We start from the raw sequence: 23,268 nt of genomic DNA, 5'->3' as shown, positions 1-23,268 counted from the left end.
AAACCGTCATAAAAGAGCCAGACTACGGTTTGCAACTGCACATGGGGACAAAGATCATACTTTTTGGAGAAATGTCCTCTGGTCTGATGAAACAAAAATATAACTGTTTGGCCATAATGACCATCGTTATGTTTGGAGGAAAAAGGGGGATGCTTGCAAGCTGAAGAACACCATCCCAACCGTGAAGCACGAGGGTGGCAGCGTTTTGCTACAGGAGGGACTGGTGCACTTCACAAAATAGATGGCAGCATGAGGAAGGAAAATGATGTGGATATATTGAAACAACATCTCAAGACATCAGTCGGGAAGTTAAAGCTTGTTTTCAAATGGGTCTTCCAAATGGACAATGATCCTATAGAAAATTGTGGGCAGAACTGAAAAAGCATGTGTGAGCAAGAAGGCCTACAAACCTGATTCAGTTATACCAGCTATGTCAGGAGGAATGGGCCAAAATTCACCCAACTTATTGTGGGAAGCTTGTGGAAGGCAACCCGACACGTTTGACCCAAGTTAAACAATTTAAAGGAAACGCTACTAAATACTAATTGAGTTTGTAAACTTCTGACCCACTGGGAATGTGATGAAAGAAATCATGCTCTATTATTCTGACATTTCCGTTCTTGAAATAAAGGGATGATCCTAACTGACCTAAGACAGGAGATTCTTACTAGGATTAAATGTCAGGAATTGTGAAAAACTGTGTTTAAATGTATTTGGCCAAGTGTAAGTGTGAACTTCCGACTTCAACTGTATATATATATATATATATATATATATATATATATATGCACAATAAAAAAAGTACAAAAACAGAAATATACAAGAGTACATAAACAGACTGGGTATCAGCAATGATTTGGTCAAGACCTTTAAGTCTTTCTGCAAAGATGGATGCAAGTAGCTTTCCATCATTGTTCATTCATGTGATTTGTCTCCAATTTTTAACATTATAGGATCCGTGTTTAGTTTGGGGATTACAGAAACGAGGCCTTGTGTCATAGAAACAGGCAGGACCCCTAAATCAATTGCTTCCTTAAAGACATTAAATAGAAATTCAACAATATCCTCCTGAAAATATGTATAATAAGGCCATCATTCTCTGGAGATCTCTTTAACTTGCTGATACATTGTTTTATTTCATTGATAGAAATAAATTCAGAGGCATCCTAATCCCATTTTGAAAAGTGTCCTAGCTAGGTAAATTATAGTCTACATAGTTTTCAATACATGTTTTATTCAAATAATATGTACAGTACAGGCATGGAACATTTTAAACACATTTAGTGACAATGTTGAAACCACATTATTATAGAATGTCTTAACCTATAAAATGTCAATTGAAATATTTACAACTATGCATTTACAAAGTATAATATTTATTTCTCTGTTATTAAAAGCAAAGATTATTGACAGAAGTGGGGGCTTCAGGAAGCTGTAGCCTTCCATTCAAGATGTGAGTCAAATACCTGAAACAGGATGTCAGCGCAAATGGGGATCAGTAACCCATCACCAGAGCAAATTCATAGATATGTTGGGAAAAAGGAGATGAGGGACATTTTGCCATCAACTAACTCATGTAGTGATAATGTTGCTGCCTCTTAATGTCTTAAATCTTCATGCAATCTCAAGGGGACCAGCCAAAGATGTAATCATCACTGCATTAGAGCAGTGGTTTTCAAACCTCTTCTCAGGGACCCCCAGCAGTTCCCTATATTAGATCTATTCCAGAGCTAGCACACCTGATTAAACTTGTCAACTAATCATCAAGACCTTGATTAGATTAATCAGGTTAGCTAGTTCAGGGCTACAACAAAATTCTTAAGCGTCTAGGTGTCCCCGAAGAGAGGTTTGTGAACCCCTGCATGAAAGGACGAGCTGCTCGTGGAATTTTTAGATGTAAATACCATAGAATGAATTATATTGCTATGGTTCATACTTTAGAGAAGGCCCTCAGTCCTCCTCACAGCACACTGGTCGAAGGTAAGATGTGCAGGACGTAGGTTATGACAGAGACTGCGATTAGGAGGAGAGGCTGAACCTGAGCTTGAAGCTGCCCTGACGATTTAGTCTTCAGCTCCACTTCCACAGGGAAGTGGTCACTCACTTCCAGAACCTGAAATGACGAACTGAGTTTATTTTGTGTCATGATATCTATGACAGAAGAAAAATACATTAAAAAAGACAACTTTGGCATTCCTGGCATGGTGCACCTTTTCCTGTGGCTTTTTGTGATGGAAAAGGGTTTGAAACGCTAAAACACATGATAAAATATTGTTTAAAAAGAGTATTACCATTTCCTTTGAGAGTTTATACTCCTTGGCGATGTTGAAGACCCGAGCTGAATAAGGTTTGATGGCCTTTAAGAAGGGCTGTCCGTGTACCACAATCCTAAGAAAAACTAAGTGTCAAGTCAATAGAGCTGAATAGTAATATGTTATTGTATCCATCAATGCAGAATGTCTATAATCAAAATAATCCCTAATTCAAAGAATGTATCATTTAAGTGTAGCTCATTTTCTAATTTCCACCCACCTGTCATAGGCACAGCTGGTGTGGTCTCCAACAGTGGTGTCCACCTTGTCCCCGATCAACCAGAAGAATCCAGGGTTTGAGAACAGTCTGATGTTTGCCTTGTCCTGTCTTGTCATGTGCCCACAACCAGCATTGAAGGCTCCAAGGAACATCACTTTCTATAGGACACAGTGGCATTACATTGGTGTAGGTTAGATATGTGGATAATATAACATGACAGATAAAACAGTAATTGAATTCATCTTACTATAACCAAACAAAAACACCAACAGGTAGTTCAAATTGTTCTCCCAGTCTTGTCTCACCTCAGTATTCCACTTCCTTTTTATTTCCTCAAAGACATCATAAAGCTTGTCAATCTCCTTGATTGCGTCAGAGGCCGTAGTGTGCAGTGGGATCAGAGCAAAGTCTCCTATCACTGTTCAAAGGAAGATCATTAGTTATCAAAACAGCACAAATTGAATTTCAATTCTCATGAACTTAAAAAGAACCAACCTGTTTCCTTGGCTTGGAATCTAACAACAAAGGGGTCTCTGGAGAAAGCATCCACACCCCCTTCCTTTTTGTCAGCGTACTGGTACCTATCTGTCAACTCTACAGTCTCATTCCTGTGGAGAGGCATTTAGTTATAGCATCATTCACTTGGGCTTAAAGTTAAGCAGGGTGACAGATAGTTAAAGAGTAGGACAGGGGAGGCAGCATATTTAGGAGGTTTTAAATTATTGCAAGTTTACGTCATGAGAATAGCATTTGTAAATTAATGTGATGTAAAAGCTCTGAAATATATACAGATGAGTCATTTAGAAGACAACACTAATTGCTCCTGTAAGTCGATCTGGATATGTCCCTTGCTCAAGGGCCCATCGACAGATCTTTCACCTAGTCAGCTCAGGATTTAAATATATAATGTAAAAATAATGGTCTCTCTTACCGGTACAGATAGACATATTGCTCCTGGTCTTCAGGTGTCCGCCCCAGACCTCCACTGGCAACATACTTATAGTGATATTGGTCATCATATCTAAGACAAAATGAACAAAAGGGGTCGGAGTCCATAAATTAAGTGAAAAAAAGTCTAGCATAAATAAATAATTTCTTTATAACTCAAATCAATTTATTCCAAGTGCATTTAACAACAGCCTCAATACACAATACAATCAAAGAGGAATCAAACAAATAAAACAATTTAGCTGAATGATTGAACGGTGCATCTGGTAGAGTATTAGACACCTGTTACAGTATATAGATTCTACTGTACCTAGTACTGTATCTGTTGAGTCTCCCCAACAGAGCTTTGGTGGCTTTGCCCTGTAGGTCTTTTACCTCCTGAAGGAGACAGATGTCACAGCGAGACACAACCTGTGGACAATCAACCAACAAGGTCAGAACATGAATGTCTAACAATCACTGAAAAATAACTATATTATATAGCTGTGCTTCACTCTGTTGATCTACATGCGTGCAGGTGAAGTGGGATTTTTGGTGCAGCGGACACCTTTTTGGTAACATGATAGCCTCGCCGGTCCCAATCACAAGGGGGCGATAGCAAAGTTGTTATTTTTGTCTTCTCATTTTGTGAAAGCAAGGAAGAGTCGCCTTCCTTTGGTAGTAGTAGCAGCTAGCTTTAGCCTGGCTAAAAACATAGCAAGTTAGCTACAGTAGCCTTTTTAGCTTCTTACATCATCATGTGAAATAATCATATTTATAAAGAAAAAGAATATGCCCTGGCAAATATTTGTATAATTGCCAGTGTAACCTAAAACACTATCCGAGTGACCTGCTGCTGGTATATTCATTCCCATTTCAGATAAAAAAAATCAATGGCATGTTTCGGTCATGAGAAAAAAAAGCACATGGCTAGCTAGTTGCCTACAGCACGTAATACAACCCGTGGATCAAATCCTGAATGCTGATTGGTTAAAACCGCATTCCAATTGGTATCTATTTTCACAAATTATCGCCCGCTAAAGCCATGTCGTTAAAATGCTTGTTTATTCTGTTCCACCAGACTACGCAATCCACGGTCTCATCAGCCTAGCCAGGCAATTTATGAACTCGAGCTCCACTATAAAAAGCATTTAGACATTATCTTTAAAATAATAATAATTGTCTGTCTCTCCGACATTTGCAACATTGTTTCAATATTCAAATTCGATCTAGCTGTTGCATAGTAATGAACGTGCCAGAAGACGGGAAGAGACGACAGGCAGCTTTTTTCAGCCAGTCGAAATAACGACTCTGCATACTTTTTATGGATATACAGTGCATTCGGAAAGTATTCAGACCCCTTGACCTTTTCCACACCATATTCTAAAATGGATTACATTAATTGCTTCCCCTCAATCTACACACAATACCTCATAATGACAAAGCGAAAAAAGGGTTAGAAATGTTTGCCAATGTATTTAAAATAAAATAAAACTGAAATACCTTAAGTATTCAGACCCTTTGCTATGACTCGACATTGAGCTCAAGTGCATCCTGTTTCCATTGATCATCCTTGAGATGTTTCTACAACTTGATTGGAGTCCACTTGTGGTAAATTAAATTGATTGGACATGATTTGGAAAGGCACAGACCAATTCCACAGTTGACAGTGCATGTCAGCGCAAAAACCAAGCCATGAGGTCGAAGGAATTGTCCGTAGAGCTCCGAGACAGGATTGCGTGGAGTCACAGATCTGGGGAAGGGTACAAAAAAAATAATGTCTGCAGCATTGAAGGTCCCCAAGAACACAGTGGCCTCCATCATTCTTAAATGGAAGAAATTTGGAACCACCAAGACTCTTCCTAGAGCTGGCCGCCCAGCCAAACTGCGCAATCAGGGGAGGTGGGCCTTGGTCAGGGAGGTGACCAAGAACCCAATGGTCACTCTGGCAGAGCTCCAGAGTTCCTCTGTGGAGATGGAAGAACCACCATTTCTGCAGCACACCACCAAATCAGGCCTTTATGGTAGAGTGGCCAGACGGAAGCCACTCCTCAGTAAAAATGCACAACAGCCCGCTTGGAGTTTGCCAAAAGGCACCTTAAGGTCTATCAGACCATGAGAAACAAGATTTTCTGGCCTGATGAAACCAAGATTGAACTCTTTGGCCTGAATGCCACACTTCACGTCTGGAGGAAACCTGAGCCCCCATTTATCAATGTTGCGTATGAACAGGAATGTTTGTAAACCATGCGTGTGATCATTTAAGCAAAGTGTGGGATTTATCAATTTGTACTTATACTTGAGAATGTGTGTAAATTTAAGCACACCTCTGACCGTGCGTACACACAACACCTTGTGATAGAAAAGTCAAACTGCTTATGAAATGCCATCTACCAAATGGAGAAAACATTCTGGACCAAATCAGAAATTATGAACAAACAAGATGAATACATCAATAGTTTATTCATGTATTTATTTTATAGACACTTAAGCTACTAATAGTTCTCAGGGTGCTATCGAATTCATAAACATGAAACCATTGAATAATAAAGTCAATTAGAAAGAGAGTGGAATGTAAGGTTGGAGGCAATTTAGTTAAACCAGTTAAATAATATAAAAGGCAGCACTGAGGCATGGTGACTTGTCCAAAATGGCAAATCTTGCATTTCTGGAGGATCTGGCACAAGCTGCATTATGCAGGGAGCGTGTTTTCAATGAGCGTGTGGTTTTTCTCCTGAGAGTGACTTATTGGCTTATTAGTAGATTTTCTTTTCCAAGGCATATTTTATTGTATCTGCAACCAACTCTCTCCAGTATTAGAAAGGGAGACGAAATGCACCAATTGCATCCTAGTACATACCAAAGTCCTCTCCACCCTGGGATTTTTGGCCATAGGAACATTCCAGTGGGAGATTGAGGATCGGTCTGGCATTACACAACGAGATGAATATTGCCTGCAGTCCTTCATGGCATTATTTCATTGACCCCACAATACATACAGTTTCCATACACTGCTGTTCAACAGGCCAGAGTGAATAGGGATTTCCATACCATAGCTAGATTTCTCAATGCGTTTTGGAGTAATTGACTGCACCCACATCGCAATAAAAGCACCATCATTGAACAAATTCAACAGAAAAGGTTTCCATTCTGTCAATGTGCAGGTCATCGGTGATTCACATTTGGCTTTGTTGAATGTAGTGGCCAAATGGGACACATGACTTATTCAGTTCAGTCAGCCTTAACCTCCAAGAAGGAGCTGTTGAGGATGGATGGCTTATGGTTTTATTTGCCATGTTAGACCTCTACTGGGAAACAATATCTGCATGTTGTGTTCATAACTGCAGGAAACTGGGGCTACCCATTAAAAACCATGGCTGATGACTCCCCTCACAAACCAACAAGAGGCAAGGTACAACCAATCCCGCGCATGCACAAGAACAGTGGAGCACACCATAGGCCTGCTGAAAGGGCACTGGCTGTGCTTGTCTGGGACAGGAGGCACACTGCAATACCAGCCTAGCAAGGTTTGCCTCTGAAATTACATTCCTTCAAATGCCATTACATGAATGTAATATAATGTGCAAATTCCTTTTTAGGTTTGCTACATTGTCAAGGCTAGCAGTGTGCTCCACAACATTGCAATAAAAAAAAATGCATTCCACTGAATGATCCACCCAGACCTGATGAGCCCATGCCTGACAGGGAGCGTTTCCCCACCACCCATAGCCCTGGCACTAGGACAAGAGTCAATATCATACAATGGTTTTAGGTATCTGTTCTTCCAAATATTGTAATCAAATTGACAAGGAAAACGCATTTACATTTCACCAGAATTTGTCTCACGTTTGACACAATCAACAAGTTCTTTCAATTATTGATTTCTCTCTCAGGCCGTTGCATACATCCTCCAGCTGCTGTTTGAGTCCAAGAATTGATGTGTTGATCTCCTCGTTGTTTCAGGACTGTGTCATGAGGCGCAGCTGAAGCGCTCGCCAAAGAGGACACCCTTCTGTGAAGATTTCATGTTTTGTTATATTTATTGTTAAGAAAATAAATATTTAGATGTCTGAATATGGTTGCGAAAATAAATCTTGACTTACCATCAGTTGGTTTGTCTGGTATTCCTTTAGGGTCTAGGAGAGGGCCCTCAGTATCACCATCACAAATGATGCCAGACACTGAGGTCTCTCCAATTATGCTCCAAACGCACTGGTCCATAGCAGACAGTGAAGAGTCACTCAGCCCTCCTCCTGTTGTACTTATCCCTTTTGTGGATCATTCTTTTTGTTGTTGTTGCTGCTGCTGCATGTTTTCAAATCAAACCATTTCTTTTTAATTTCATTAACTGTTTCTGCACTCAGATGAGGCAGAAGTTACCACAGCTCTAACCTGCTCCCAAGCAATATAAATAAATAAAAATCTTATTTGACAAGCCATTGCTGAGGGCTCCAAAAGTATGGCTTGTTTGACTTCTACTTCGGTGATAAAAAGTCCTATTTCTGCATCTGATTAGGATTTCTCCATGTTGTCAGTGACATTTCTTGCAGCTTTAAAAGGGAAGGTTTGTGACCAGAAATGGTCATTTAGGGCAGTTAGTTATGTAAATTAGACTTCAAGTGCACTAGCACAGTGTTTTAGAATGTGTCGGATTCATCGAGGCAAAATACTTACAGATGTATGTAAATCAAGCGTACGAGCAATTGATAAATACTAACTTTATTGTACTTGCAAACATTTTAAATCTTCTTATGAGTTCATTTAGAAGCTTTTCTACGTAACATTGATAAATGAGGGCCCTGGCACCATCCTGTGACGCATGGTGGTGGCATCATCATGCTGTGGGGATGTTTTTCAGCGACAGGGACTGAGAGACAAGTCAGGATTGAGGCAAAGATGAACGGAGCAAAGTACAGAGAGATCCTTGATGAAAACCTGCTTCAGAGCGCTCAAGATCTCAGACTGGGGTGAAGGTTCACCTTCCAACAGGACAAGGACACTAAGCACACTGCCAAGACAATGCAGGAGTGGCTTCGGGAGAAGTCTGAATGTCCTTGAGTGGCCCAGCCAGAGCCCAGACTTGAACATCTTTGGAGACCTGAAAATAGCTGCGCAGCAATGCTCCCCATTCAACCTGACAGAGCTTGAGAGGATCTGCAGAGAAGAATGGGAGAAACTCCCCAAATACAGGTGTGCCAAGCTTGTAGGGTCCTACCCAATACGACTCAAGGCTGTAATCACTGCCAAATGTGCTTCAAAGTAGTGAGTAAAGGGTCTGAATACTTATGTAAATATGATAGTTTAAAAAAAAAGTTCTACATTTGCAAATATATACAAAGAAATATCAATAGAAAACAGGTCAAACGAAACGAAGTGCAGCTAATTTTCAGTCTTTCCAGCTTCCGTGTTAGCTGTGTTGTTGGCTAGCTCCTGAACAACAGTTTCCTTCAGACAGAGCACATGTTCTATGCCAGGTGAAATCGCATCTCATTAGCTCATTGTTATAGATGTATCCAAATAAATGTCACTAGAAAACAGCTTAAACAAATGCAAACACTTTGTTGTTATTCTGGCTTCACTGTTTTACGTGACTAAGGGATAAGAACAGTACCAGCCTGTATGGCAATAGAACATTTAGAATGAATGACTGGGTCGTGTCCATAGATACAGAACAAAAACACTGAATAACTGTCACTTTTCTGGCAACAGAACCGATAGAACAAACGACCAGTTGGCTTGGGTAGCAACCCTAGATGTGTCAGGACTATCTTGTGGAAGCATGAAATATTTTGATGAATTTTATTCATACTTAAATTCATGAAAATATGTACATCATTATTTGATTATGTTGGTAACCCGTTGTAGAAAAGTGATAAAGTCCTCGAAGCCAGTGCTTGGAGGATATATTGGCACAGTTTGCCGGCCCAAGACGAACCATGCCAATATATCCTCCAAACACCGGCTTCGAGGGCATTATCACTTAATTATACCATTTCACAATAGTCTGTAAATCCCTAGTTATTACTCCAAAACAAAATACCTTTTGCCGTGGATTCTTGTGGTTTGGTTTACGGTTTGAACAGTTGCTGAAATTATATTTGGTTATCAAGGCAAAATAGGCTAATTTGACGAATAGCCTTTAGATCAGATCAAGGAACCAAGCGACAACACTAACCCCATGCCTGCAGAAGAAATTATGCAACATGTCGACATTTTCGGGTAGTAAAACAGTATGTCTAAGTGTATTCCAAGGAGCCCCCCCTTTTGTGACGAAAAACGACATTGCAACACGCCAAATCTTGCATCTGCAAAGAGCTTGCAGTAAGGAAAAATATGTAATGGCAAAAATGTACATTTCCTCCGATATAGAAATAACCAAAAGTAACTGCTTTTAATGATAAGAACATGCATCAACTTGGCATCATTGGAAAGAAAACACCTGAGAGATAAGGAAATGGTAAGACCATAGATAGAATCAAGCACACAAACCAACCATGTTATTTTTTTTGTCATCTTTACATGGACAAGCTAAGTCAATTATTGATGAATAGTTCTGGAAACAGATGCCTTCCACAACAAGTTTTTGAAAAACCCGGGATTAATAGACAACAGCTAGAACTTCAGACGTTTTAGTAAGGGGTGTCAGGTGTGGTCAAGGGACATCGCCAAGTGTTCCCTCAACCTCTCCAAAGTATGTAAATAAGGTAATTCCACTGCTATTACACATTGAATAAGCCTGAAAGTTAATGGTCGCTATAAAAACACAATTTCCACAATACCAACCTCTCTCAGTGTGGAGGTGTCAGGGGACAATCTTTTAACCTCTCCAAAGTGCCCGAATAGTATCATCATTACACAGGTGCACTGTGCTGGGGACAATAAAAGGCCACTCTATAATGTACAGTTTTGTTACAACACAATGCCACAAATGTCTCAAGTTGAGGGAGTGTACAATTGGTATGCTGACAGCAAAAATGTCCATCAGATCTGTTCCCAGAGAATTTAATGTTCATTTCTCTACCATTAGCTGCCTCCAATGTCATTTTAAAGAATTTGGCAGTACATCCAACCAACCTCACAACCCCAGACCACGTGTAATCACACCAGCCCAGGACCTCCACATCCGGCTTCTTCACCTGAGGGATCGTCTGAGACCAGCCACCTGGACAGCTGATGAAACTGAGGAGTATTTGTGTCTGTAATAACGCCCTTTTGTGGGGAAAAACTACTTCTGATTGGCTGGGTCTGACTCCCAACTGGGTGGGACAATGCCCTCCCAGGCCCACCCCTGGCTGAACCACTGCCCAGTCATGTGAAATCCATAGATAAGGACCTAATGAATTTGTTTCAAATGACTGATTTCTTTATATGAACTGTAACTCAGTAATTGTAAGCTCTCTCACACGAAATTAATAAACAGTATGGAAATATTATTAAAGTGATCCCATGTCTATGTACTTAGGGCAGCAGCATCTAAGGTGCAGGGTTGAGTAACCGGCTAGTGACAGTGACTAAGTTCAGGGCAGGGTACTGGCTAATGATGGCTATTTAACAGTTTTATAGCCTTAACCTCTATGGGATCGATGTCCCATCAGCGAGACGGTTGAGCTAACAGAGGCTAACCTTTTTGCTAAGTTTACTAGCGAAATGCATAGCACTCAGAATTAAAAAAGGTTTTACCAGGTATTGTTCATCCTGATCAGACACGTTTTTTTAATATAGACAATAGATTGGAGATAATATGCAACTACTACAAATAATAGAACATGAAACATCTAAGAAGCCAGGTCTGGTATTTATAGCGGATATTGAAAAGGCCTTTGATAAAGACTGGATTTTATTTATAAATGTATAAATGTGAGCCTCTTATAAAATGGGTAAAAGTAATGTATAGCAACCAGAGGTGTAAAATGGTAAATAGCGGCTACTTCTCAGAGAGTTTTGAATCATCGAAAGAAGTCAAACAAGGGTGTCCACTGTCACCATATATATTTGTTATGGCCATCAAAATGCTAGCTATTAAAATCAGTTCAAATAACAGTATTAAAAATTTCTAAGATTAAAAACAAGGGTGTCCATGTATGACGATGACTCAAGTTTTATATTGAGTCCAAAAGCTAGATCCCTGCAATGTCTCATTGAAGATCTAGATAACTTTTCTGGACTAAAACCTAATTATGATAAAATGTATAATATTACGTATTGGATCTTTAAAAATATAACTAGCACATTACCCTGCAGTTTACCTATAAAATGGGCTGACAGTGAAGTAGACATACTTGGTATTAATATCACAAAATATATAAATGACCTCTCCACAATGAATTTCAATAGAAAACTAGTAAAAATAGACAAGATCCTGCAACCATGGAGTGGTAAAAACCTGTCATTTTATGGAAAAATTACACTGATTAACTCCTTAGTCATATCTCAGTTTACTGACTTATGGCAATACTTACTGCTGATGATTCATTTCTCAAATCATATGAGCAAAACATGTTTAGCTTTATCTAGGATGCTCAACCAGACAGGCACACTTTATCTTATCTATATTGAATATGAACTGGGTGGGTTGAGATAATTAAATATAAAACCTAGAAACGCTTCACTTATACAAAAGTTTTACTTGAACCCTAAATGGTTCTAATGTAGATTACTAAGAAAAGCTCATCCATTGTTTAAAAACTTCATTTTTTCCTGTTCAGATTTCCATGTCTCATTTTCGATTAAATGAAAATGAGACCTTTTTCAAATCACTTATTTTTTTCAAACAAGCATTACAGAGCTGGTTACAATTTAATCCCCCTGAAAATATAAATATTATGGCTGAATGTTTGAAAAGGGTATTGGAATTGTAGAGTCGTATTTCATGGCGTTATGAGAATTGTATGGAAAGGTATGCTCAATCCAAGATTACAACCAATTAATTACAGAATTACCCCCAAAATGGAGGAGACAGGTGGCAGCGGGAGGAGGTAGGGAACTGGTGTCTGCCCAATATAAAAGGATCAAAACTGACAGAGGAATAAAAATAGCATATATAGGAAAGTATGCCAATTTCATTTTTATTTATTTATTTATTTTACCTTTATTTAACCAGGTAGGCAAGTTGAGAACAAGTTCTCATTTACAATTGCGACCTGGCCAAGATAAAGCAAAGCAGTTCGACAGATAAAACGACACAGAGTTACACATGGAGTAAAAACAAACATACAGTCAATAATGCAGTATAAACAAGTCTATATACAATGTGAGCAAATGAGGTGAGAAGGGAGGTAAAGGCAAAAAAGGCCATGATGGCAAAGTAAATACAATATAGCAAGTAAAATACTGGAATGGTAGTTTTGCAATGGAAGAATGTGCAAAGTAGAAATAAAAAATAATGGGGTGCAAAGGAGCAAAATAAATAAATAAATTAAAATTAAATACAGTTGGGAAAGAGGTAGTTGTTTGGGCTAAATTATAGGTGGGCTATGTACAGGTGCAGTAATCTGTGAGCTGCTCTGACAGTTGGTGCTTAAAGCTAGTGAGGGAGATAAGTGTTTCCAGTTTCAGAGATTTTTGTAGTTCGTTCCAGTCATTGGCAGCAGAGAACTGGAAGGAGAGGCGGCCAAAGAAAGAATTGGTTTTGGGGGTGACTAGAGAGATATACCTGCTGGAGCGTGTGCTACAGGTGGGAGATGCTATGGTGACCAGCGAGCTGAGATAAGGGGGGACTTTACCTAGCAGGGTCTTGTAGATGACATGGAGCCAGTGGGTTTGGCGACGAGTATGAAGCGAGGGCCAGCCAACGAGAGCGTACAGGTCGCAATGGTGGGTAGTATATGGGGCTTTGGTGATAAAACGGATTGCACTGTGATAGACTGCATCCAATTTGTTGAGTAGGGTATTGGAGGCTATTTTGTAAATGACATCGCCAAAGTCGAGGATTGGTAGGATGGTCAGTTTTACAAGGGTATGTTTGGCAGCATGAGTGAAGGATGCTTTGTTGCGAAATAGGAAGCCAATTCTAGATTTAACTTTGGATTGGAGATGTTTGATATGGGTCTGGAAGGAGAGTTTACAGTCTAACCAGACACCTAAGTATTTGTAGTTGTCCACGTATTCTAAGTCAGAGCCGTCCAGAGTAGTGATGTTGGACAGGCGGGTAGGTGCAGGTAGCGATCGGTTGAAGAGCATGCATTTAGTTTTACTTGTATTTAAGAGCAATTTGAGGACCAGGAAGTTGACAGCTGTGTTATACAGATCGCAAAATAGTTGATGTACCGATTCCATGGTACATGGTGTATGAGTTGATATATAAAACGACGCAAGATTCAAGAATGCATGCCTTTCAGCTAAAATGATTGCACAGAATACTTGCCACCAACAAAATGTTGAATATTTGGGGTATACAAATCACTGCAGCCTTGCAGATTTTGTTGTGAGGATACAGAATCAATAGACCATTTGTTTTGATATTGCCCTCAGGTAGCCTGCTTCAGGTCTCAGCTTCAGGAATGGCTGAAAAAGCATAACATTAATCTAAAATTGAAATAGCATTGCTGGGAGATCTGGAGAGACATGGTCAGCCAATTACTATACTCTTAGTAAAAGTATTTATCTTCAACTCACAATCTGGGGATTCTATTCAATAGATTCCAATTGTAGGTTAAACATCACAGCATAGTTGAAAGATATTCACTACCGTTTAAAAGTTTGGGGTCACTTCGAAATGTACTTGTTTTTTAAAGAAAAGTAAAAGATTGTCCATTAAAATAACATCAAATAGATCCGAAATTCAGTGTAGACTTTGTTATTGTCATAAATTACTGTTGTAGCTGGAAACAGCTAATCCAAGTTTATCATTTTAAAAGGCTAATCATTAGAAAACCCTTTGCAATTATGTTAGCACAGCAGAAAACTGTTGTTCTGATTAAAGAAGCAATAAAACTGGCCTTCTTTAGACTAGTTGAGTATATGGAGCATCAGCATTTGTGGGTTTGATTACAGGCTCAAAATGTCCAGAATCAAAGAGAAATGAAGGCTATTCCATGCGAGAAATTGCCAAGAAACTGAAGATCTCATACAACGCTGTGTACTACTCCCTTCACAGAACAGAGCAAACAGTCTCTAACCGTGTGGGAGGCGTGGGAGTGGGAGGCCCCGGTGCACAACTGAGCAAGATTACATTAGTGTCTAGTTTGAGAAACAGTCACCTCACAAGTCCTCAACTGGCATCTTCATTATATAGTACCCGCAATAACATGGATGCTGGCCTTCTAAGCAGAGTTCCTCTGTCCAGTGTCTGTGTTCTTTTTCCCATCTTAATCTTTTCTTTTTATTGGCCAGTCTGAGATATGGCTTTTTCTTTGCAACTCTGCCTAGAAGGCCAGCATCCCGGAGTTGCCTCTTCACTTTTGACGTTGAGACTAGTGTTTTGCGGGTACTATTTAATGAAGCTGCCAATTGACCCTGTAGGATATCTGTCGACGTGCCCTTGAGCAGGGCTTTAACCCTGGTTGCTGCTGTGGGTTGCTCTGGATGGGAGTCTGTTAAATGACTAAAGGTAATGTAAATGTTGAGCAGCTTCACTGCAAGTACATTGTATGTTTTAATATTCAATAAATGTTTTGTTTTAAACAATGGCCGTGAGAATTTGGTGGCCTCTCCAAAGTTACACAGAATATATCCAATGTATACCAGTAAACTAGTGTGAAATAAATACAACATGTAACTACTTTGGAATGATACACAGGACGCCACTATACTGTAAATACAAAACAAAAAGAAGCAGACCACAACTATATAAAAAGTACTAAATGCATCACAGTAGGTTGGTGGCACCTTAATTGGGGGAAACAGGTAATGACTGGAGCAGACAGTGGAATGGTATCAAATACATCAAACACATGGTTTCCAAGTGTTTGATGCCATTCCAGACATTATTATGAGCCATTATCCCCTCTGCAGCCTCCACTGAAATACATACTATATATAGAACGCTATGCAAAATAATTTACATACAGAACTAAAACTGAATCCAATCCTTACAGTAAATATTTATTTGCCAGAGTCGTCAAGGTCGCTCCCAGCCTCTCTGTTTGACTCACTAAGAATTTCCTCCAAAGTCCCTTTCTCTGTATACCTGGCTTTTGTAAATGTTTTACTCCCCTATTGGGTAGCTTGCTTGCTTTTTACATTCCTGATAAGCCATTTTTATGCCAAAGCGATGAAAGAATCCGTTCAAAATATTATGATGCGCTCTGGAGTGCATCCTTTCAAAATGCCGGTAGTAAATGGGCCGCATTACTCAAAATAGCTATGAAGCTTACCTTATTGGCTACACGACTGTCCATATTTGACTTTATCACCTCCTCAGTCTAACCACACCTTTTGTTCACTAAGATGTGGTCACTGGGTGGACATTGGTGTTCTAATTCAGCCATACGTTACCGGAGAACATTGGTAACTTAATAATGGGCTACTTTTGTTCGTAAGAACCTAGCTCAAACACAGGCCCAATCGAAGTTTATGTTGTAAGATGTTTGTTGTTTTGTGAAAACGAAGTATAAAATGAACTTCTTGGCTCTCTGGGATGTGACTCGATAATGGTAGGTCACAGGCCGAAAAATAACATCCGCATCATCTTTGGAATCTTCGCTTTCACCACATATCGTTGTTCAAGTGTATATAGGGTGTGACCTGACACCTTATGGCCGTATGCCCATATATGGTACTAGCCGGACCAAAGATTGTATGGTACGTATGGAAAGCCAAGATCCCCAGCTTTCAGGAGACACCCTGTATTCACAGATAGGGGCTACCGTTCTCATTTTAGACGACATTGAATACGAAGGTCCCCTATTTAGGACACTCTACATTTAAGTGGTTATTAAGATGAATTTGAGACTGATTTACACAACAGTATGACACTATAGTTAAAGATGCTGTCCAGGATCTTAAGCACTTAGCTAGAAATTCGTAACATATTGTATGAATTGGAATTCGTAACATATACAAATTGCAAATAAAAAAAATTGCAGTACATAACAGATCATACTAAATTGTGCAACATTTTCGGGGGACCCGTTTTGCCATGTGAGCACTAGTTTTCAAAGCTACTGGCTGAAATTATACAAAATCTTAGTTTCTCTTTTGAGCCACTCTTCACTAAAAGCAACAGTTTTCTTCTTGTAAACCTGTATTATTCTGAAAAGACAAGAGTCACCTTGGTCAGAGTGTGCATCACTCTGTAGTTGGCTGATTTGATGGCATCGAAGTTCTGGATGTTGAAGGCACATATCTTGAAGCCTGAACATGGTCCATAAATACCAATGAGAAGGAGGAGGAGAGAAGTGGGGCAACTCATGACTGAGCTGCTTGCTGTTAATAGAAAAGACGTGAAATTACTGGGCATCGACATATTCATTTTTTTTTTACTATACATTGTGAGTCATTAAAATGGTAATCACTCAGATCACGATTCATCACCAACCTTTCTGTTTAAAAAAACAGATTCCTAATGTAATACCTGCTAAGTAACAGTTGTGGCACCCTGTGAAGAGATGAATGAGTCCAGGATTTCATTCAGCAAAGCGACACAGTTGTGTATAAAACAGCTCTGCAATATAAACCCTAAACTAGTTTTTCCTGAATGTCGGGTTAGTCATTTGGAGCTGTGTCCTGCATTATCAATGTGTTTGTCAACTCCAGGGCAGTGAGTGAATGTCAATCTGAATGAGTTGTTCAAAAGGTAAATCTTTCACAATCCTCACATTAAGCTTCACTCAAGCAATGTATTATATTATAATAGGCAAGTCAGAACACAGAACAAATTCTTATTTACAATGACGGCCTACCCCGGACAAACCCTAACAACGCTGGGCCAATTGTGCGCCACCGCATGGGACTCCCAATCACGGCCGGTTGTGATACAGCCTGGAATCGAACCAGGGTCTGTAGTGACGCCCCCAGCACTGTATTAACTAGTCTTTGTTAGAGAAGCAAACAGTTCATTGCTGTGCTCCACCATTGACGGTGATTGCATAATAGTGATACAATCAGTTTGAATTTGACCTGTTGGATAGAGAAACTGTGTCCTTGCGTGTTCAGTCACATTTGACAGTGCTGTTGAACAATAGAGAGGGAGCACACCAATCCAACCAGCTGTCCTGCTTCCTTAGTAAGCCCTAGCCCAGCCCTGATGCAGTATACTGGTGGTAGAATTCCACTCCAGGCTGTTTCTGCATTTGGGAAGTCATTGTTAAAGTTTAAAACAGAAGCTTGGATTCAACTAACTAGAGTCCCACTATGATCTTTGTTGTTCCAAGGTTCGGGGAAACCTCTAGAAATTAAGAACATTCCAGACGGAAGTGTTTACCAAATCAAACACACCCAACATGGCCCTGATTCAATTTAGATATAAGTCTGATTAATTAAAGAATTGTTTCTTTAAACAATCCCACCAGAGGAAAATTGACTAACCACAGCATAGAGCTGAGACTCAAAACCCTACAGTGCCAAACGTAGACTCAAAAAGAGCAATCGTCTCCATGATAGTGTTTGTACAATACACAAAGGCATGAAATCAGACATACATTTAGAAGCTTCTGGTGAGAAAGGTGAAGATGAAATATCTTAACAGAAACAGAGAGAATCATTAGCCTACCTTCTTTGATGAGAATTTGATCAATTCCAGGCACACCAAGGTGTTATATTAGGCTAATCTTTACACACTTTAACCAAACTCCCCAATGGCTGTCAGTAGGTTAAAATTGGGTAATCTGTTTTCACCCACAGAGATAGATAGAGGACTCATCTTTGTATCTGTGCCATTGTAGAGTCTGTGACAACATGGACAGCGCCATTGAAGCAATCTCCATTTTGAAGTAGTCAATTTTCTTCTTAAAAACATGACTCCACCAGGGTCACCAGGAGGGATCAGTAAATGAAGTTGGAAATGGTGGAAGCCCTCAATGGCACTGTCCATGTTTGGACCCTTTTGGCCACCAGAGGCCTCTATCACTCTCTATGGGTTTCACCACACCTTCAACACATCTTCCTGTCAGATATGTCCCACCTCTTTTTGTTTGCATAAAGCTGGAATCTACTTGTAGGAGTAAATTTAATTTTTTTAAAGGTCTCTCAGGGGCAACAGAGAGGTGAGAGTTAACAAACTACACAGGTCTGAATCAGTCATGACCACTTTTCAAATATGTTTAATCATGGTCAAAGTTCTGGTTTATTTAAATAAAGGAGGAGGGTTAATCCGATCGCTCTGACCTCACAACGGCAATGAAGCACCCAAACTCACTGGCTAAAGTTGGCTAGCTTGCTGGCTACGTCCAGACATATGGGAAAACACCAAAGTGAATTTACGAACGCACCCCAGTCATAATTACGGGGGCGTTCCTGATGCAGGAATGTCCACATGCAGGAACGCCCTGAATCCCGGGACGCAATCACACACTATTTGGACAGACTGTCCTAAATAAATTTGGGGCAGACTCAGAAGTGGCATAATGCTGATGAAATAACCAAGGGAGCTTTACGGATCCATTATAACAGTGAGTGAGATTTGCGACTTTAGCTATAAATTGAAACTTGCCCGCGAGGTTTCGCCAAATAAATTGAAGTACGTTGTTATCCGTAGATAGCTAGCTGATCAAGCTAATTTGACTAGCTAGCTACTGTAGTTAGCGCGTTAAGTTACCCTATTGTGTATTCGCAACTAGCTTTTCTGCTGATCCTAGTTAGTTTTCTTGTTTTGTATCTAGTTCAAGTCGCTGAATGCGTTTACAAGCTGGAACGCTTGTTTCTCCATACTGCATGTATGTCTGTTAAAAGGCAAAGACAATATTCAAAGAAGCGCTAACGTTAACTAACTAACTAACTATAACGTTTGCTATTTTCTTTATCTAGACCCCGCCCCCTACTCAGTTGTCTTGCTAGAACATTTGCATTATTGATGTGCTGCAATGTTTCCATCCAAACATTTTAGTTGGTGTAACAGTAGTAACGTTAGCTTGTCAGAGTTGACCGATTTGACACATTGCCATACGAAATAATGATTATGTGATTATTGACTATTATAAGCTGAGTTGATTTACACCTACATAGAGTTCTTGTAGGTTGTACACTATCTGACATCAAATGAACTTACTGAAATTATTTCCTAGTGGTCTGCTGGGATGGCTTCTAAGCTCATGGACAGACTGCGACGGACACTGTTCAAAGAAGGAGAAGTAGTCTCTAAGGAGCCAATTGATGTAACAGAGGAACGTTTCCCAGAGAGTTCTGAGTTGGAGGATGATACAGAGTGTCTCTCAGAGCGGCTTGGGGGAACACTCTGCTTCGATGGGGAGAGCGCCCTGGAATCCGAAGACCCAGGTGAGGCCTCAGGACCAGACAGTGACTCAGACTACCTTGGAGAGTCCATAGAGGATGGATTCAGCAGCACAGGTATTGTAGACATTATAATTAACAACAATGATCTCCCATATAGAAGGCAGATAGCTGGTGGGATACACTTATCCAGCACTGTGAGCTGTATGTCTTTGCATAAACATTAATGTACTATACTATTAGTCAACTGAAACTATCTGACCAGAATAAGAATAGCATTCATTCCACTGTATTCTGCTTATTTGAAACCGCAAGTTTCACTTCAGGTTTTTCAGTCTGTGCAAACGTGAGCTTTCTCAGTTTTAGATGAGTGGGCTGAGGGCCGTCTTAGCTGAGCTGACGTGTATCTGCCTTTGTTCCTCAGACACCAGCCCAGTGGGCCCGTCTCCTGGAGGCTCATCCCTGCTCACACGTCAGCTGCAGGATAGCTGGAGGAGCTTAAGATTCCGCAGTGTTCCTCAGAAGCTGGTGTTTGAAGTGACTGATGCCAGTGTGGTGCAAGAGAGCTCCTCCAAGTATGTGGTACGTGTGAAACAGCAGAGATGAATGTCTATTGCCTGGCTTAGCCTGTGTGTCATCTTGTTGACAGTGTACCACCTCCTCCTCAGCTCTACACCATCCATTTGATCCAGTCTGGAATGTTTGATGAAATCCCCGCCGCCATTACCCGGCGATACACAGACTTTAAGCGCCTGCACAGCTGCCTTCGCCGCCGTCACAGGGACAACATGGAGCGCGTTGGTTTCCCCCGCAAGAAGCTGCGTAAAAACTTTGTGGCTGAGACCATCGCCAAGCGGAGCCGGGCGTTTGAGCAGTACCTGACCCACATGCACTCGCTGGCTGAGCTGCGGCGCTCGCCCACCTTCCTGGAGTTCTTCTACCTGGGTGACCTGCAGGCTGGCCAGATGCTGATGCGTGTGGGCCGTTACCAGGAGGCCTTGGGCCCTCTGCTCAATGGCCTGAGGCTCCAGGAGAAGCTAGGCTGTGAGGAGCAGGGAAAGCAGCAGCCCCATCACCAGCAGGGCACCCACTGGCTCTTCACCCTGTTGGCCCTGGTGACCTGCTTCCAGGAGCTGGAGCAGCTGGGGGAGGCCCAGGAGCACTGTGACCGAGCCCTGAGGGACCTGGCACCCTCACCGGAGGCCCTGCAGCAGCACCACTTTCACCCACTGCTCATTCCTCTTCTCCAGACCAATGTCAGACTGTCATGGAAGATCTCTAAGGATAAGCGGCAGTGGGAAGTGCTGCTTCAGGAGATCCAGGACTCTGGGGCTGATACAGGGAACCAACCCAGCCTGAAGGAGTACCTGATAAAGGAGACCCTGGTGGAGAGCGAGGGAGACACTAAGGCCAAGCTCAAACGGGAGAAGGCCACTTAACCCAAAGATAATGGTGCTCATAGTTATGAGGAAAACATTTCATGTAACCTGGTAATGAGGGATTTGGTCTCTAGTCTCTTGACATGCATTTCCCACAGCACTCAGTCTGAACTGTTAGACATTCTAATGAATACACTCTACCTACCAAGTCATGCACAAATAGCAGAAAACAATGGCATGTTATTGTCTATAAAGTTCAAATTATTTGCTTGATTGTTTTGTAAATTGTAGACAAGTCATTTTTAATCACATTTATGATACAGCTGCTTAGAAATAACTTTGTATTAAATGTGTATTTTTCCAGAAGTTAACAGCAAATAGGCCACTATTTCAAAAATATTCCTGCTTTTTAAAAACTTTTCAATTATGCCATTCACTCTTATTGAGATTAATAACTTTAGGATGACAAAAGGATAGAACATGAGTTTAAGGACAAACTTTGCGCAAGTTAGTCATCATTTTCTTGTTTACACATTAAAGAATAAAGGGAAAACAATGTCTGACAGCTATTGACAACACTTCTACTTGTTAAATCAAGACTTTTCAGCAAGGAATTGTAATCATTCTCAATAACCCAGATTTGTTTATTGCTATAGTATTATGCAGCCTCTGTACCAGATTTCGATTTGAGCCACTTTAATATCAATACTTAAGGGAAAATGCAGGTTTGTTTCCTTTCATATGCCATAGGGAGGAGCCTAATACGAATCTGAATGCACCACTGGAAGTGTGTTTTAGTTAAGTCAAACCTCTTGTCTATGTATTTTTGCCATACTGCAGGCAGGTCCTGTATCACTGACGTTATTTCAAAGCAGACCTACAATCCTGTGAGAGCAGGGAGGTAAACCTTTTGTTGCACTCTGAAATAGGCTAGTCTACATGCTTGAGTGACTATTTCAAACTAACCTAAGAATTATTTTCTCAATAGCCTAGATGCAACAATGTTACACCTTTCTCTGAAAGTGCCTGCCTTGCACCTTTGAACTCTAGCCTTAACATTTCACTGTTTCTTTGTATACTAAAATGATTGGAATATTGTATTTTGTTTAATAAATATATCCCCCCCAAAAAGTTCTTCATTTTTTATTTGGAAGATCTGGCATGTTAAAGTTAAAACACAGTTAAAATCATATTTTTACTGAGGCCTGTCTGAGAACAATTTCTCAGTGCAATGGCCCTGTGACAAGTGTTCCAAACCAGATGCATGCTTCAGACACTCAAACATTGTGGTACTCATGTGCCTACTGTATTAATCAGTGTATATAAATACATTCATATAAAGGATGGACATGTTGCTTCCTGCTTTGCAGGAATCAATTTCCCATAATTTCCTCATCTGAGGTATGTCTGTCACAGCAACAGTGCAAATGCCATTAATAGATAGCTGTGAGGACAAACGACCAAAAACATGGGGAGGATCTCAATTCCATACCTCGTCTCCTCCTCAAAACCCATTGTCAGAGGGGAGGGACCTCTGGCTTTCTCATCCAAAGGGTTTTGAGAAGGAGATGACGCAAGGTATGCAATTGAGACATTCCTCTATTGCTTCAGACTACTGGAAGTACTGAAGGGGCCCTTGAAGAAAAACAATGATTTACAAAGAACCCAACAGCAGTAAATCAGTCACAACTAAGAACATTGCCACTATGTTTAACACATGATTGATGATAACATCACTGAAAGTGTTGGATGGATGTATAGGCCCGGCGGACTCTTCCAGTCTATGGCGGTTAGACGGGACATCAGGGTTTGTTGAACGTCTGGTGGTTTCCTCCAGCAGCACTGGGGGTTACACTAGCTGCACCAGCTCCTCCTGACTGGACATCCACGAAGCCCATCCTCTGCCTCCTCTTCCTCTGCTCCGTCATCTACACAGAAAACAGTGCAACAGCACACTGTCAGCCAGGCCAGGGTCATCCTGCTCGAAACACTAGCCTATATCATTAGGACATCAGTTCACCTAATTGTACACCAGACTTGTTTTTTCTCCCAAATAGATCATCATTATACAGGTCATGTGACTTGCCCTGGATAAGATGTGCTG

The 23,268-nt window shown here is 40.6% G+C and overlaps 3 protein-coding genes across 6 annotated transcripts in view; 1 reads left to right on the top strand and 2 right to left on the bottom strand.

Annotated features, from left to right (window-relative positions):
* Positions 1–1,214: 1,214 nt before the first annotated feature.
* Positions 1,215–18,303, bottom strand: LOC109908545 (deoxyribonuclease gamma). Of its 2 annotated transcripts, XM_020507200.2 has the most exons (10): positions 18,110–18,266; positions 16,670–16,824; positions 3,791–3,891; positions 3,464–3,553; positions 3,028–3,140; positions 2,838–2,950; positions 2,533–2,690; positions 2,292–2,388; positions 1,937–2,113; positions 1,215–1,466 (listed from the first exon to the last, which is right to left on the bottom strand). In XM_020507200.2, the coding sequence occupies exons 2-9, from the start codon at positions 16,808–16,810 to the stop codon at positions 1,961–1,963; spliced, it is 966 nt and encodes a 321-aa protein (XP_020362789.1). In that variant the 5' UTR covers positions 16,811–16,824; positions 18,110–18,266; the 3' UTR covers positions 1,215–1,466; positions 1,937–1,960. The 2 variants fall into 2 exon arrangements, with proteins under 2 accessions (XP_020362789.1, XP_020362788.1); XM_020507199.2 differs by having other exon boundaries at positions 1,215–2,113; positions 18,110–18,303.
* A 539-nt stretch (positions 18,304–18,842) lies between these two features.
* LOC109907996 (sorting nexin-21) lies at positions 18,843–22,295 on the top strand. Of its 3 annotated transcripts, none has more exons than XM_020506335.2 (4): positions 18,843–19,007; positions 19,620–19,902; positions 20,210–20,367; positions 20,454–22,295. In XM_020506335.2, exons 2-4 carry the CDS (start codon positions 19,632–19,634, stop codon positions 21,222–21,224), a joined length of 1,200 nt encoding a protein of 399 aa, XP_020361924.1. In that variant the 5' UTR covers positions 18,843–19,007; positions 19,620–19,631; the 3' UTR covers positions 21,225–22,295. The 3 variants fall into 3 exon arrangements, with proteins under 3 accessions (XP_020361924.1, XP_031650041.1, XP_020361925.1); XM_031794181.1 differs by having other exon boundaries at positions 18,905–19,075; XM_020506336.2 differs by lacking the exon at positions 18,843–19,007 and adding an exon at positions 19,102–19,271.
* The window catches only part of LOC109907995 (inositol 1,4,5-trisphosphate receptor type 3), a 47,470-nt gene continuing 46,493 nt past the window's right edge, over positions 22,292–23,268 (bottom strand). The window contains exon 58 of the mRNA XM_020506332.2: positions 22,292–23,092. Coding sequence (XP_020361921.1) covers positions 22,967–23,092 — 126 coding nt within the window. The 3' untranslated portion in view covers positions 22,292–22,966. The remainder of the gene's footprint in view (positions 23,093–23,268) is intronic.

Source organism: Oncorhynchus kisutch, linkage group LG17 (genome assembly GCF_002021735.2).
Source record: "Oncorhynchus kisutch isolate 150728-3 linkage group LG17, Okis_V2, whole genome shotgun sequence".
Taxonomy (NCBI): domain Eukaryota; kingdom Metazoa; phylum Chordata; class Actinopteri; order Salmoniformes; family Salmonidae; genus Oncorhynchus; species Oncorhynchus kisutch.
This window is presented reverse-complemented; position numbering and strand designations above follow the sequence as displayed.